The following is a 15,774-nucleotide window of genomic DNA, read 5'->3' as shown; positions in this document are numbered from 1 at the left end:
TAGACAACATTCTCAGCGTGTGATCCCGGCCTGGTGGATCTTTGATTTACTTTGGCGCTGTGGTGATGATTCTGACAACTGTTGTCATTTTGATTTGACTGACTCTCTTACCTTAATGTAGGTCAACTTTGTTTGAAGGGATTTTTTTCTTTGTGTTGGAATAGAGTTGACATGTTTTCACAAATACACGAGAAATGTGTTTCTATACTTTTTTTTTTGGCATAACTGGGCGTTCACACTGGGGCGATTTTCGCAAATCCTCATGACGGGAGTATACGTACTGTACAATGCAAACACGCGAGTAGATTGGGCAGCGCGAATGAGGCGTTTGATGCAACTTTCGCCTGATCACCTGTTCATTTTTTAAACTTTGTCAACTTTGGGGGAATTTGCCTGAGCGAACTCAGCAAAGCTTTTTTCAGCCTTGGTGTGAACGCACAGTAGAAATGGAATTTGCCAGAAATTGAAATCAAAATACTTCAAATGTATTTTTTTCAATCATGTTATATCCTCTCCACAGTTTGTTGGATGGCTCCTGTTATGTAAATAATACTGATTAAATTAATTTAAGGACTTCTCACTTAGCTTTTGTCCTATGTTGTTTCTTGTCCGTTATTGAGGGTTTGACATGCTGATTGGATTGTTTTTTGTTTTTTGTTTTATAAATGACTGCCGTAAAATATGTCATAAAAACATTTGGTAACTAGAGGCCGAGAACGAACATGGGACCAATTTTTATTTATTGCCGTTTTCTTTTGTTATCACAAGATAAAGTTTGTTCTCTCTTTATCTCAAGAAAGCTATGGGGGTCTGTGATCTAATTTGTGTCAGTTTAGGGGTCCTTGATGTGAAAAAGTGTGAAAACTGATGTATTTAAAAAAGTAATATGGTACCGGTAGCCTAAGTGACAGACTTGCTGCAGTAAAGGCTTTGCACTACAGTATTTTCAATAGAAAATTACTGCAAGAGATCAACAACAACCTGCAATATAGCTGCTGTTTACAGTTGTGTAAAAATTAAATATACAAACAAAAGAAAAATACACACATGTTCTAATTTATCCGGTCTTCTGCATTTGGTCCCCTTTTTACAGTGTATTTTTATTTCATTTAGCCTTTATTTAACTAGGTTTGTCCCATTGAGATCAAACATCTCTTTTACAAGGGAGACCTGACCAAGACCAACAGCAACACAAAGTTTCAACATTAAACACATGATACATTTGAATAACATTAAAAAGATCAGATAAAACATTTGCACACAGTCAGCCTGTTTAAAATAGATTTCACCATAGCTTTAAAAGCTTTCTCATGGTTTCTAAGCTATCAAGTTTAAGATCAGACTGTAGATTGTTCCCTTGCAGTGGGTGCAGAAAATCCAGTTTGTCTTGGATGAGCTTGTGTGTAAAAGAAGTTTGAGCATTTTTTTAATGTGTTCACTGAAGGCATTTTGTGCCAAAGCAACAAGAAATGGGTTAATGGTATTAATAGCCCACACAGACAGATGTGCTGACTCTTAAGATTTATGAAAATGTGACTAGAATGGAAAAAATTGTGCTAACAATTGTACAAAGCGGTAATATAATAATATAATAAATACAGGCTACGACTAAATATGTAACATGAGGCTTTTCCCATGGGTCATTAACGTGATGCTGACCTGTTTCTGAAAACAAGCAAACATGAGGAGAGTCTCAGCTATTAAATAACACAGTGACAGAGTGTTTTCCAAAGCTTTATTGTAAGTAAAGACATCTCACTGCAGTAAATGAATCTAACTCACAGAAAACCTAAAGCTCCTAATATATTGCAGCAGCTGTTAGTGTGATTTTACAGATTAAGTTACATCACTTACACAAAGACAATTTCCATGTATGTGCAAACAAACGTGTATGGCCAAATAAAATAATTCTGATTTTGATTGAACTGAAGGAGGATCAGATCTTTTTCCTTCAGCTTGAGAAGTTAGTCACTGGAAAATGATGTCACACAGGAAGCTGGAGCCTCACATCACAAATAAATCAGTGACAATCAGATTAGACTCAGTTCTCTGAGTCTGGCATGGTTCAACTACAGACAGAACTTTCAGCATTCGCTGTTAAAACGGTGTGGAAACAGAGTAAAAAAAGCATCACAGAGTCTTTAGGGCGGCCCTACATATTAGTGGAGAGCATCATTTATGGACAATAGTTGAAAATTTGCAATACATAAATCACAGCAGATATATGTGGATGTGTATCACAGAAGGCTTGAAGCAGAAACAGCAGCTCCTCCTCTCCAGCAGGTGGCAGCACTGAAATCACAAGAAAGCAGGTTGAGTTCCCAGCTGGATTTTCCTTCCAGGAGGCAAGCAGACAACAGGGACAAGTTTAGGATTCCTACCTCAGTTAGTGGGAACCGGAACCCGTCCTGATTTAACACAAGAGAAGAAGAGACTGCTCAGTCATATAAACACAGGAGAAGAAGTGTGAAGCGGTCTGAACTTGTCTAGTGAACTGACCTTGGGCCTTCCTCCTGTACAGGTAGTAGATGAATCCAGCCAGAGAGAAGATCAGACCCAGAACCAGGCCTGAGGTTCCGATGGTCATCTTGTTTCTCTCAGACGCAGGCATCGACGGATCTGTTGAGAGAGAGACAGGTCGACAGTCAGATAGACAGAAAGACAGGTCATCAGACAGAAAGACAGGTAGTCAGACAGACAAATAGGTAGAGAGAGACAGACAGATAGACAGGTAGGTAGACAGACAGCCAAGACACAGACAGACAGGCAGGTAGTTAATAGCGATGGAATATCGATCAAAAACCTCACAGCAAGAAGGCGTGAGGGTGTGCCCCATCCCCATGTCCTCAGTGCCTACGGCCCAGGTGGGCTCATCAAAAAGGGCCTTTCTGTGTGGAGTTTGCATGTTTTTTCCCTGGTCCCCTGGGGGTTCCTCCAGATAGGAACTCCCCACTAAAAAAACATGCAAAAAAGAAAAAAGTAGTTACCCCAGTCCTGGATCACAGGCTCGGGCAGGCTGGGGTGCTCCACCACGCAGGAGATCTTCTCTCCAGACCTGTTACACACACACACACACACACTTTGTAAATATGCTTACCTCCTTTGCTCCTGCTTTTCTTTGAATTTCTGCTCTATTTCAGTTTTCTTTTGGCTGGAGCGGACTGTCTGTGTCTGTCTGTCTGTCTGTCTGTCTGTCTGTCTGTCTGTCTGTCTGACTGTCTGTCTGTCTGTCTGACTGACTGACATCCTGCCAACAATGCCAAGTTATGCAACAATAAAGAGGGGGGGAGGATTTAGGCTAGCTTTTTTCCTCTCCTTCCTCTGTGTGTGTGTGTGTGCGTGCATGTGCGTGTGTGTGCGTGCGTGTGCGTGCGTGCATGTGTGTGTGTGTGCGCGTGTGTGTGTGTTTGGCGGCTTCCTCGCTCCTCTTATCTGACTCCAGTGCAGTGTTCTACTTGGCAGTGGCGGGTGCTGTCCTGGCTCTTCATCATCAGTGCTGCCTGGCCCTGCTCTTCCCTACCGCTGTTCCCACCTGGATGCTGCTGCCCTCGTCTCTCTGAACTTTTCTCTGAATTGTACTCCAGGTGGAGTGGATCTGGACTCACCTGGGTGTGTACTCCAGGTTGAAGTGGATCTGGACTCACCTGGGGGTGTACTCCAGGTGGAAGTGGATCTGGACTCACCTGGGGGTGTACTCCAGGTGGAGTGGATCTGGACTCACCTGGGTGTGTACTCCAGGTGGAAGTGGATCTGGACTCACCTGGGGGTGTACATTCCAGGCGGAGTGGATCTGGACTCACCTGGGGGTGTACTCCAGGTGGAGGGGATTTGGACTCACCTGGGGGTGTACTGTAGGTAGGAGTAGATCTGGACTCACCTGGGTGTGTTCCAGGTGGACTGGATCTGGACTCACCTGGGGGTGTACTCCAGGTGGGAGTGGATCTGGACTCACCTGGGGGTGTACTCCAGGTGGGAGTGGATCTGGTAGTACCAGTCCCCGTCCGGCATCTCTTCAGTGGAAGAGACATCAGAGGTGATGGGCTCTCCATCTCTCAGCCAGCTCACATCGATTATTTTGGGGTAGAAGCCGTAGACGCTGCAGATCAGCATGTTAGTGTGTTTCCCACCAGTGGGCGTCTCTGAGCTCAGCCTGGGTGCAGAGGGTGTAGCTGTAGGACACAGTGTCATTATTAGGGGTCCAAGCACGAAGTGCGTGGATCCCTATTGTATCTGTTCCGTTTATTAGGGGTCCAAGCACGAAGTGCGTGGATCCCTATTGTATCTGTTCTGATTATTAGGGGTCCAAGCACGAAGTGTGTGGATCCCTATTGTATCTGTTCCGTTTATTATTATTATTCTTTTTTTTATTCTCCGCTAAAACAGTATGCACGGCAAAAACCGTAAGGGGTACAGTAGCCAGACTTTGCACATAGGTTGGAAATGTGCCCCACTACTCAGAGACAAAAAATTAGCCATATTGGCCAGATGGTGGCGCTATAACAGACCATTTCGCGTTATGGTCCATATCTTCTGAACCGTGAGGCGTAGAATCAAAATTCCACTTCGGCTGTATTCCCTGGATCAATACGCATCTATCCATATAGGCCACGCCCATTTGCGTGTGCCTAGATTTTCCGCCATCTTGGACTTTCTCAAAAAAAAAAAAAAAAAAAACTCGTCCTAGGCCATTTGCCCAAATGAGCCCACACTTTTTGTGTGTCATCTCTGGACTTCCCTGATTTAAAATCTTAGAAAGAATTTGGATACGTGAAACCGTCTTGAAATGATAAATGTTTAAACTTTTGTGTATTTACTTTTGTTCTTTTCCTGCCCTAAAAGTGTGTGGATCTCAGAAACCATACACCCCCCATCACCCAAACTTTCCACACAGGTTCACGACATCACCCACTACTCAGAGTAAAAAAATTACACCAATCCACCAGATGGTGGCGCTATAACAGCCAATTTCATGTTTGTCGGTCCATAACTTCTGAACTGCGAGCTGTAGAATCAAAATTCCACATCTACTGGTTTCCCTGGAGCATCATGTATCTAACCCACTAGGCCACGCCCATTTCTGTGTGGTAGATTTTCCGCCATTTTGAATTTGATCAAAAACCTACTTTTGCGAGCTCCTCCTAGACCGTTTGGCCAAATCACACAAAACTTTTTCTGGGTCATCTATGGGCTACCCCGACCTAAGGTTAGTAAAGGATTTTGGATACGTGAAACCGTTTTGAAATGATAAATCTCAAAACTTTTAATGAAACACACGCCAACACTAAATTGCCCACAACTCATTAACCGGTCAATTACAACTACTGCTGCTACTTCTGCTACCACTCCCACTACTACCAACACTACTACTACTACTATTACTACTTCTGCTACTATTACTACTACTACTACTAATACTACTACTACTACTACTACTACTACTGGAAGTTGGAATGTAGCATTTTGGGTGGGGTTAATGTGTTTTGGGGTTCTGCATCTGCTGTAGCATAATACATAGTTGGTTTAGATGTCACACAGTAATGCCCGATCCACAAAGACTTGACACCCACGTTTGAATAAAAACAAGTTTATGCCATAATAAGGTTATATCCGTGCCTTGTCATTGCTGTGGAAGGATGGTGTAGGGGTAAAGTAGCAGACACCAAAGCTGGAGGTCCTGGGTTCAAACCACGGCCAGGTAACTGTTTTATTTTTTGAAAATGTAGAATAAAGGTTAATCTGGATATAATTATGTATAACGCTGCTGAATACACACTGTGTACATAGCAGAATAACTGAATATGCCTATTTATGGTAACGTCATATTTCGACGTCCTCTTGACATTCCTGTGTAGATGTCTAAATGATCCCCAAATCGGCTGTGATTTGGCCTAGTCCTGGACGTCACTGAAAGATGATATCAGAACATCATCATGATGTAATTGTGTTTGCTGGGAGCCTTCTTTCAGATATATGAAAGGAAAAACATTCCAATACATTATTGTGTCTTCAGATGTGAAAGGTCCAAAAAGAGAATTAAATCTGAATTATCCTTGTCACTCATGTGTCCAGCTCAGTGGCCTTGTGGTCTGAATGTCCGCCCTGAGACTGGGAGGTCGTGAGTTCGATCCCCGGCCGAGTCATAGCAAAGACTATAAAAATGAGACCCATTTGCCTCCCTGCTTGGCACTCAGCATCCAAAGGGTTGGAATTGGGGGGTTAGATCACCATATGATTCCCGAGCGCGGCGCTCACCGCACCCCCAGGGGATGGGTCAAATGCGGAGAACAAATTTCACACATTGTGTGACAATCAGTGGGACTTTACCTTTACTTTACTTCCATTGTAACAGCACAACCCACACCAATTAGTTCAAACATCTCCATTCAGGGCAGACTTTTAATGTAAAGTGGTGGATTATGTGTGTAATACAGACATGTCCTTAATGGTAAATGGACTGCATGACAAGCTGCAATGCAGGGTGCTGGCTATAGTCATCAAAAGCACACACACACACACACACACAGACGCACACGCGCACACACACACACACACACACGCGCACACACACACACACGTACACACACGCACACACATATACACCACACCTGCACCTAATTCTGGACTGATCACCACACACCTGCACTTAAGACGCTAATCAGCCTCTACACTCAGTGTGTGTCCGTTACTGCAGTAGAGGCTGTGTTGGTGTTTCGGTCCTTTGGTGTTTATCCTCCCTTCAGATGCATTATTAAGTAAGTTGTAGTTTTGTTAGCCATTGTTGAATTGCCATTCCAAGCCATCCTGATCTTAAAGGTGAATTGCATATGTTTTTCTCTTTAGCCATGGTTAAAATATATTGTTTATTGTTTGTTTGATTGTTATATTGTTTTTTATTGCTAAACATACTACTTCCTATGACTATTTTGTCTGTTTGCACACGCACACGCACACGCGCACACACACACGCACACGCACACGCACACACACACTAAAATGGCCACCACTGGTGTACTTCATCTCCCAGAGTGCTTCACTCACTCACTTGTGGATTGTGCCACGTGGGTGGGGAGTGGGTGGAGCTATGGCTATAAAAGAAGTGCAAAACTTGCCCCAAACCCCAGTCTGCTGCTACAGAGGTGCTGTGAGCCAGTCCAACTCATGCTGACCTTAAAGGTGAATTGCATATGTTTTTTTCTTTAGCATGGTTAAAATATATTGTTTATTGTTGCTTTAATTGATTGTTACATTGTTTGTTTATTGCTAGTTTGATGTAATTTGGATTGCTTGTTAACATTGTGTATTTGGGTAAATAATTCTGTTTGTGTTCTTATCCACAGACAACATGCTGATAGCCTCACTGTCACTTTTGATGTTGGGAAAATAAAATCACCCTGCACCTTGTCCTGCTGTGTGCCTGCCATCTTTCCTTGTGGTTTTATCTGGGTCCAGTGCTGAGGGGTCACATTGCCCTCACCTGTTCATAGGTGTGACACTCATTAACCGCTCATCCTGGCTGATATTTTACCACATGTTGAGCAGAGTTGCTTTAACTTAAGAACACATAATTTGATAATTGTAAACATTACATTACATTACATTACGTCATTTGGCAGACGCTTTTATCCAAAGCGACTTACAATAACACATTTTTCTGTCTGCAATAGAACAATCAACTATGGAGCACAGTCTATGACAACTACAGCTTCTGAAGGAACAGTGGTACAAGTTTAGGTTAGTGGTACAAGGTTGGTTAGGGTTTTTTTTTTTTTTTTTTTTTTTTTTTTTTTTTTATATAAGGAAAGAGAGAGACGAGGTTAGATCAAGAAGGGCCCAGATGGAGCCTGAAAAGGTGTGTCTTTAGTCTTTTCCGAAAGATCGGCAGTGATTCAGCAGTCCTGACCGAAGGTGGAAGCTCGTTCCACCATTGAGGTGCCAGGGACGAGAAGAGTCGAGATCGGGATGAGCGACTTTTGAGCCCCCGTAGCGAAGGAGGGGCGAGGCGACCTGCACTGGTGGAGGAGCGAAGGGAGCGGTGAGAGGTTTGGAACCTGACCATGGATTGCAGGTACCGGGGAGCTGTCTGGTGAACTGCCCTGTAGGCCAGTACCAGTGTCTTGAATTTGATGCGGGCCGAGATGGGAAGCCAGTGGAGCTCCTGGAAGAGGGGAGTGACGTGAGAGAATTTGGGTTGGTTGAATATCAGACGGGCTGCAGCGTTCTGAATGAGCTGGAGCGGTCGGATGTCGGTGGCAGGTAGGCCGGCCAGAAGCACGTTGCAGTAGTCCAGGCGGGAGGAGACAAGAGACTGGACCAGGAGTTGAGTCGCTTCTCTTGTGAGAAAGGGACGGATTTTGCGGATGTTGTAGAGAGAGAACCTACAGGAGCGCGCTGTAGCAGCTATGTTGGCAGAGCAAGACAGCTGGTTGTCAAGGATCACCCCGAGGTTCTTGGCTGTTTGGGAGGGGAGTACAGTGGTGTTGTCAATGGAGATGGAGAGATCTGCAAGAGGGCAGTCTTTTCCTGGGAGGAAGAGTAGCTCGGTCTTACCAAGGTTGAGCTTGAGGTGGTGGGCAGACATCCAGTCGCCAATGTCTTTGAGGCATGCAGAGATGCGAGCCTCGATTTGAGTGTCAGAGGGGGGGAAAGAAAGGAAAAGCTGGGTGTCATCAGCATAGCAGTGATAAGAAAAGCCATGAGAAGAGATCACATAGGCAAGAGATCTGATATAGAGAAGGAAAAGTAAGGGGCCCAGGACTGAGCCCTGGGGGACACCGGTGGTAAGAGGACAGGATCTGGAGAGGGACCCTCTCCATGAGACCTGGTATGAGCGGTTAGAGAGGTAAGAAGCAAACCAGGAGAGTGCAGAGCCTGAAATGCCGAGGTCGGACAGAGTGGAAAGAAGGATTTGGTGGTTGACTGTATCGAAGGCAGCAGACAGGTCAAGGAGGACAAGAACAGAAGAGAGGGATGAGGCCTTAGCAGTGTGAAGGGCCTCTGTGACAGCAAGAAGAGCTGTCTCAGTGGAGTGAGAAGCCTTGAAACCGGACTGCAGAGGGTCCAGGAGGTCATTTTGGGAGAGATAGAGAGAAAGTTGTTCGGACGCTGCTCGTTCGAGGGTTTTGGAAAGGAATGAGAGAAGAGAGACAGGTCTGTAGTTGTGAATAGCAGTAGGGTCAAGGGAGGGTTTCTTAAGCAGAGGCTTGACTCTTGCAGTCTTTAGAGCAGGGGGGACAAGACCAGAGGACAGAGAGGAGTTAATGAAGGTAGTGAGGAAGGGAGATATGTTAGGTGAGATGGTTTGGAGGAGAGAGGAAGGGATAGGATCGAGGGGGCAGTAAGTGGCTCGGTTTGAGCTGATGAGTTTAAGCACTTCATCAGGAGAGAGAGGAGAGAAGGAAGGAAATCCAGGGACAGGGGGCTGAGGAGCAGGATTGGAGTCGGGAGTGTTAGTGAGGGTGGCTGGAGGATGGAAGGAGGAGCTGATGTCGTCCACCTTTTTTGTAAAGAAGGTTACAAAATCGTCAGCAGAGAGGGAGGAGGGAGGGGGAGGGGAGGGAGGGTTGAGGAGCGTGGAGAAGGTGGCGAACAGTTTACTGGGATTGGATGCAGAGGACTGGATTTCAGAGATGAAGAAGGAGGTTTTTGCTTTAGAGACAGCATCAGTGAAGTTTGAGTGGATAAGGTGGTAGGAAGAGAGATCCTCAGGGAGATGTGATTTTCTCCATTTTCTCTCAGCTGACCGAAGCTCAGTTCGATAAGTTCGCAGAGATTCAGTCAGCCAAGGAGAAGGGGGAGAAGATCGGGCAGGCTTAGTGGTGAGTGGGCAAAGAGAATCAAGAGCAGAGGAGAGAGACGAGAGAAGAGTAGTGGAAGCCTCGTCAGTGGACAGGAGAGCAAATTGCTCGGCAGGGGGAAGTAGGGAGAGGACGGTAGAAGAGAGGGAGTTGGGAGAGAGAGTTTTTAGGTTGCGTCGGGTGGTGGTAGAGTGGGGGGGAGATGGGTGGGAGGAGGGGAGGGGGATGGGAAGGGAGAAGGTGATAAAGTGGTGATCGGATACAGGAAGAGGGGTCACAGTGAGATTAGAGGTGGAGCAGGATCTCGTGAAGACCAGGTCAAGCACATTCCCTGCTTTGTGAGTAGGAGGAGATTGAGAGAGGTAAAGGTCAAAGGATGAGAAGAAGTTAAGGAAAGACGGAGATTGTAAGGTTACTGGCTGGATGTTGAAGTCTCCCAGAAGGATGAGTGGAGTACCATCCTCAGGAAAGATGGAGAGGAGGGTGTCCAGCTCGTCCAGAAAGTGACCAAGCGGACCAGGCGGGCGGTAGATTACCACAATGTTGAGCTTGATGGGTAGGGATACGGCAACTGCATGGGACTCAAAAGATGAGATAGACAGATGAGAGAGAGAGGTTACAGTGTAGGTCCATTTGGGAGAGATGAGGATACCAGTGCCACCTCCACGGCCAGAGGCTCTAGGGGTGTGCGAGAAGGAATATGCAGCAGAGAGGGCAGCAGGTGTAGCTGTGTTTTCAGGAATGATCCAGGTCTCTGTGAGAGCTAGAAAGTGGAGGGTTAGAGATAGAGCATGAGCTGAGATGGTCTCAGTTTTCTTAACAGCCGACTGACAGTTCCAGAGACCTCCGGCAATAGTAAAAGGACTGTTAGCGCGCTTAGGGTGGGAGAGATTACCAGGGTTACTACACCTGAAGCAGCCGTGTCTACGGCGTCTGTGGGCTGAGGTTACAACAGGGATGGGAAGAAAACACATAGTTAGGTAGAATAAGAGAGGTAGCAAAAAACCCTATTCTATGGCCTCCCTTCGAAGGACTCCCACAGAAAGACTCCCTTGTCTTCGTGCCCGAGGCTACGTGCCGCTTACCGCTGCCGCTGTAGACTGACAGTGTTCAGAAATACTGCTTCAGCAGGGCTATAAGCCACACCTCTCTAATCAGCGCCCGTCGTTCCCAGGTGATTGGGCTGCTGTCAGCTGAGAGCTATTAACCAGCTATCAGCCAGCTGCGCCACAGTTTCACTCAGAGACAAGACTAGCCTAAAACACTACTCCTTTTTAAATAAGGAGTAAGCAGACACAGATAGCACTAAAATAACACAGCCTATATCACTTACCCAGTGAAGTTAAAGTTAAATCACAGAGAGGGGGATCCACAGCAGAGCAGTTCAATGACAGACAGCAATGTGTAACTGACAAGAAACTTACTGCAGCCCAACTTATATGCCGGGCTATAAGCCACACCTCTCTAATCAGCGCCCGTCGTTCCCAGGTGATTGGGCTGCTGTCAGCTGAGAGCTATTAACCAGCTATCAGCCAGCTGCGCCACAGTTTCACTCAGAGACAAGACTAGCCTAAAACACTACTCCTTTTTAAATAAGGAGTAAGCAGACACAGATAGCACTAAAATAACACAGCCTATATCACTTACCCAGTGAAGTTAAAGTTAAATCACAGAGAGGGGGATCCACAGCAGAGCAGTTCAATGACAGACAGCAATGTGTAACTGACAAGAAACTTACTGCAGCCCAACTTATATGCCGGGCTATAAGCCACACCTCTCTAATCAGCGCCCGTCGTTCCCAGGTGATTGGGCTGCTGTCAGCTGAGAGCTATTAACCAGCTATCAGCCAGCTGCGCCACAGTTTCACTCAGAGACAAGACTAGCCTAAAACACTACTCCTTTTTAAATAAGGAGTAAGCAGACACAGATAGCACTAAAATAACACAGCCTATATCACTTACCCAGTGAAGTTAAAGTTAAATCACAGAGAGGGGGATCCACAGCAGAGCAGTTCAATGACAGACAGCAATGTGTAACTGACAAGAAACTTACTGCAGCCCAACTTATATGCCGGGCTATAAGCCACACCTCTCTAATCAGCGCCCGTCGTTCCCAGGTGATTGGGCTGCTGTCAGCTGAGAGCTATTAACCAGCTATCAGCCAGCTGCGCCACAGTTTCACTCAGAGACAAGACTAGCCTAAAACACTACTCCTTTTTAAATAAGGAGTAAGCAGACACAGATAGCACTAAAATAACACAGCCTATATCACTTACCCAGTGAAGTTAAAGTTAAATCACAGAGAGGGGGATCCACAGCAGAGCAGTTCAATGACAGACAGCAATGTGTAACTGACAAGAAACTTACTGCAGCCCAACTTATATGCCGGGCTATAAGCCACACCTCTCTAATCAGCGCCCGTCGTTCCCAGGTGATTGGGCTGCTGTCAGCTGAGAGCTATTAACCAGCTATCAGCCAGCTGCGCCACAGTTTCACTCAGAGACAAGACTAAACTCAGAGACATTGGTAAACTCAGTTCACCAATGTTTACACTGCAAAATGTATCACCAATGTATTTTACATGAAACAGAAGTTGGCGGGCTTGTAATCCTGCAGTGTGACTGACATCACTCTGAGCCAATCAGAGTTGGGCTGTGGTCAGGCTCTGTACCAGGTGCACTGAATCACTGATGAATGGAGATGGTGCAAGACAGTTGGCAGTATAGAGGGAACGTTTTTTAACATCCAATTCAACTTATCTTTGAAACCTGCTGAATGAAACCTCCAAAAGCCAAATCCGTGAGTTTAAAGGGAGGTTTACACAATCTGAAATATATTTTCAATGTTATGTAAAGGGAGGTATGAAGGTAATTTGAAGTGACGGCAATGTGTTGTGATTTGAAATGTATTCCTATCTTGTGTTTTAATTAAAGCCAACTGAGATGTTAGTTTTGGCCTTAAAGGGACACTCCACCGAAAACGGAAACAATGCTTATTTATTTTGCACATCTCGCACATCCGAAAACAGTTTAGCAGGCATTCATTTAGTTTGACACTTATTGAGTTGATTTGTGAAAGGTATAGTTTGGTTTATTTGAAGTGGGGTACTATGCGGTACTTGCATGCAGTCGGTGTACTGGGTAAAGCACTCTGGACGCATCACACACAGAGATAGAACTGTACTCTAACCACAACAGGCACAGAGCTGTCTGCTGAGTGAAGTTGACCATGAGCAAAAACATACAAATAAACAAATAGATAGAATGCTTCCATACTGCTCACCTGGTGTAATCAAACTCTCCACAAGCCCTGAGATGCCAAGTTGACTTGAAAATGTCATTTACACCCTGATTCTAGCTTAAATGTTCACTGTAGCAAGGTTGTACCTTAGTTGGTGTAATTCAGCCGCTAGCTCCAGTGCACATTGCCACAGACATATACACCTATACACACACACACACACACGCCACACACACACACACACATACACACACACACACACACACACACACATATACACATACACACACACACACACACACACACATACACATACACACACACACACACACACACACACACATATACTCACACATATACACACACATATATACACACACACATATACACACTTACACAGATATACACTAACACTACTATTACTACTGCTACTACTGCTTGAACCCGGTCAGGTCACCAAATCTCAACCAAACTTTGTGCACTTGTGCACATACCAACTCTGATTAAATGTGCAATTCAGTGTCTATATTATCTGACATACACCCCCCAAGTCACCGGAAGCTTGGACCCCGCATCGCCGCTTGCGGCTATATTTATTATTATTTTTTTTTTCTTCTTCTCCGGTAAAACTGTATGTACAGCAGAAACTGTAATGCTCAGCGTAGCCAGACTGGGCACATAGATTGTAAATGTGCCTCACTACTCAGCAACAAAAAATGACCCATATCGGCCAGATGGTGGCGCTATAACAGACCATTTCGCGTTATGGTCCATATCTTCTGAACCGTGAGGCGTAGAATCAAAATTCCACTTCGGCTGTATTCCCTGGATCAATACGCATCTATCCATATAGGCCACGCCCATTTGCGTGTGCCTAGATTTTCCGCCATCTTGGACTTTCTCAAAAAAAAAAAAAACGAACTCGTCCTAGGCCATTTGCCCGAATGAGCGCAAACTTTTTGTGTGTCATCTCTGGACTTCCCTGATTTAAAAACTTAGAAAGAATTTGGATACGTGAAACCGTCTTGAAATGATAAATGTTTAAACTTTTGTGTATTTACTTTTGTTCTTTTCCTGCCCTAAAAGTGTGTGGATCTCAGAAACCATACACCCCCCATCACCCAAACTTTCCACACAGGCTCACGACATCACCCACTACTCAGAGTAAAAAAATTACACCAATCCACCAGATGGTGGCGCTATAACAGCCAATTTCACGTTTGTCGGTCCATAACTTCTGAACTGCGAGCTGTAGAATCAAAATTCCACATCTACTGGTTTCCCTGGAGCATCATGTATCTAACCCACTAGGCCACGCCCATTTCTGTGTGGTAGATTTTCTGCCATTTTGAATTTGATCAAAAACCTACTTTTGCGAGCTCCTCCTAGACCGTTTGGCCAAATCACACAAAACTTTTTCTGGGTCATCTATGGACTACCCCGACCTAAGGTTAGTAAAGGATTTTGGATACGTGAAACCGTTTTGAAATGATAAATCTCGAAACTTTTAATGAAACACACGCCAACACTAAATTGCCCACAACTCATTAACCGGTCAATTACAACTACTGCTGCTACTACTGCTACCACTCCCACTAGTACCAACACTACTACTACTACTATTACTACTTCTGCTACTATTACTACTACTACTACTACTACTACTGGAAGTTGGAATGTAGCATTTTGGGTGGGGTTAATGTGTTTTGGGGTTCTGCATCTGCTGTAGCATAATACATAGTTGGTTTAGATGTCACACAGTAATGCCCGATCCACAAAGACTTGACACCCACGTTTGAATAAAAACAAGTTTATGCCATAATAAGGTTATATCCGTGCCTTGTCATTGCTGTGGAAGGATGGTGTAGGGGTAAAGTAGCAGACACCAAAGCTGGAGGTCCTGGGTTCAAACCACGGCCAGGTAACTGTTTTATTTTTTGAAAATGTAGAATAAAGGTTAATCTGGATATAATTATGTATAACGCTGCTGAATACACACTGTGTACATAGCAGAATAACTGAATATGCCTATTTATGGTAACGTCATATTTCGACGTCCTCTTGACATTCCTGTGTAGATGTCTAAATGATCCCCAAATCGGCTGTGATTTGGCCTAGTCCTGGACGTCACTGAAAGATGATATCAGAACATCATCATGATGTAATTGTGTTTGCTGGGAGCCTTCTTTCAGATATATGAAAGGAAAAACATTCCAATACATTATTGTGTCTTCAGATGTGAAAGGTCCAAAAAGAGAATTAAATCTGAATTATCCTTGTCACTCATGTGTCCAGCTCAGTGGCCTTGTGGTCTGAATGTCTGCCCTGAGACTGGGAGGTCGTGAGTTCGATCCCCGGCCGAGTCATAGCAAAGACTATAAAAATGAGGCCCATTTGCCTCCCTGCTTGGCACTCAGCATCAAAGGGTTGGAATTGGGGGGTTAGATCACCATATGATTGCTGACCGCGGCGCACGCTGCCGCTCACCGCTCCCCCAGGGGATGGGTCAAATGCGGAGAACAAATTTCACACATTGTGTGACAATCAGTGGGACTTTACCTTTACTTTACTTCCATTGTAACAGCACAACCCACACCAATTAGTTCAAACATCTCCATTCAGGGCAGACTTTTAATGTAAAGTGGTGGATTATGTGTGTAATACAGACATGTCCTTAATGGTAAATGGACTGCATGACAAGCTGCAATGCAGGGTGCTGGCTATAGTCATCAAAAGCACAC

At 44.9% G+C, this 15,774-nt stretch overlaps 1 protein-coding gene across 1 annotated transcript in view; it reads right to left on the bottom strand.

Annotated features, from left to right (window-relative positions):
- Positions 1-1,776: 1,776 nt before the first annotated feature.
- Positions 1,777-15,774, bottom strand: part of LOC310779882 (H-2 class II histocompatibility antigen, E-S beta chain-like) — a 46,372-nt gene continuing 32,374 nt past the window's right edge. The window contains exons 3-7 of the mRNA XM_083640393.1: positions 3,953-4,169; positions 2,988-3,055; positions 2,500-2,619; positions 2,382-2,408; positions 1,777-2,292 (exon numbers count right to left, since the gene is read on the bottom strand). Coding sequence (XP_083496519.1) covers positions 2,383-2,408; positions 2,500-2,619; positions 2,988-3,055; positions 3,953-4,169 — 431 coding nt within the window. The 3' untranslated portion in view covers positions 1,777-2,292; position 2,382. The remainder of the gene's footprint in view (positions 2,293-2,381; positions 2,409-2,499; positions 2,620-2,987; positions 3,056-3,952; positions 4,170-15,774) is intronic.

The sequence above is a fragment of the Poromitra crassiceps genome, assembly GCF_964638095.1.
Source record: "Poromitra crassiceps genome assembly, chromosome: 7".
NCBI lineage: Eukaryota > Metazoa > Chordata > Actinopteri > Beryciformes > Melamphaidae > Poromitra > Poromitra crassiceps.
Note: the sequence above shows the minus strand (reverse complement) of the source record. Positions and strands in the feature narration are given on the sequence as shown.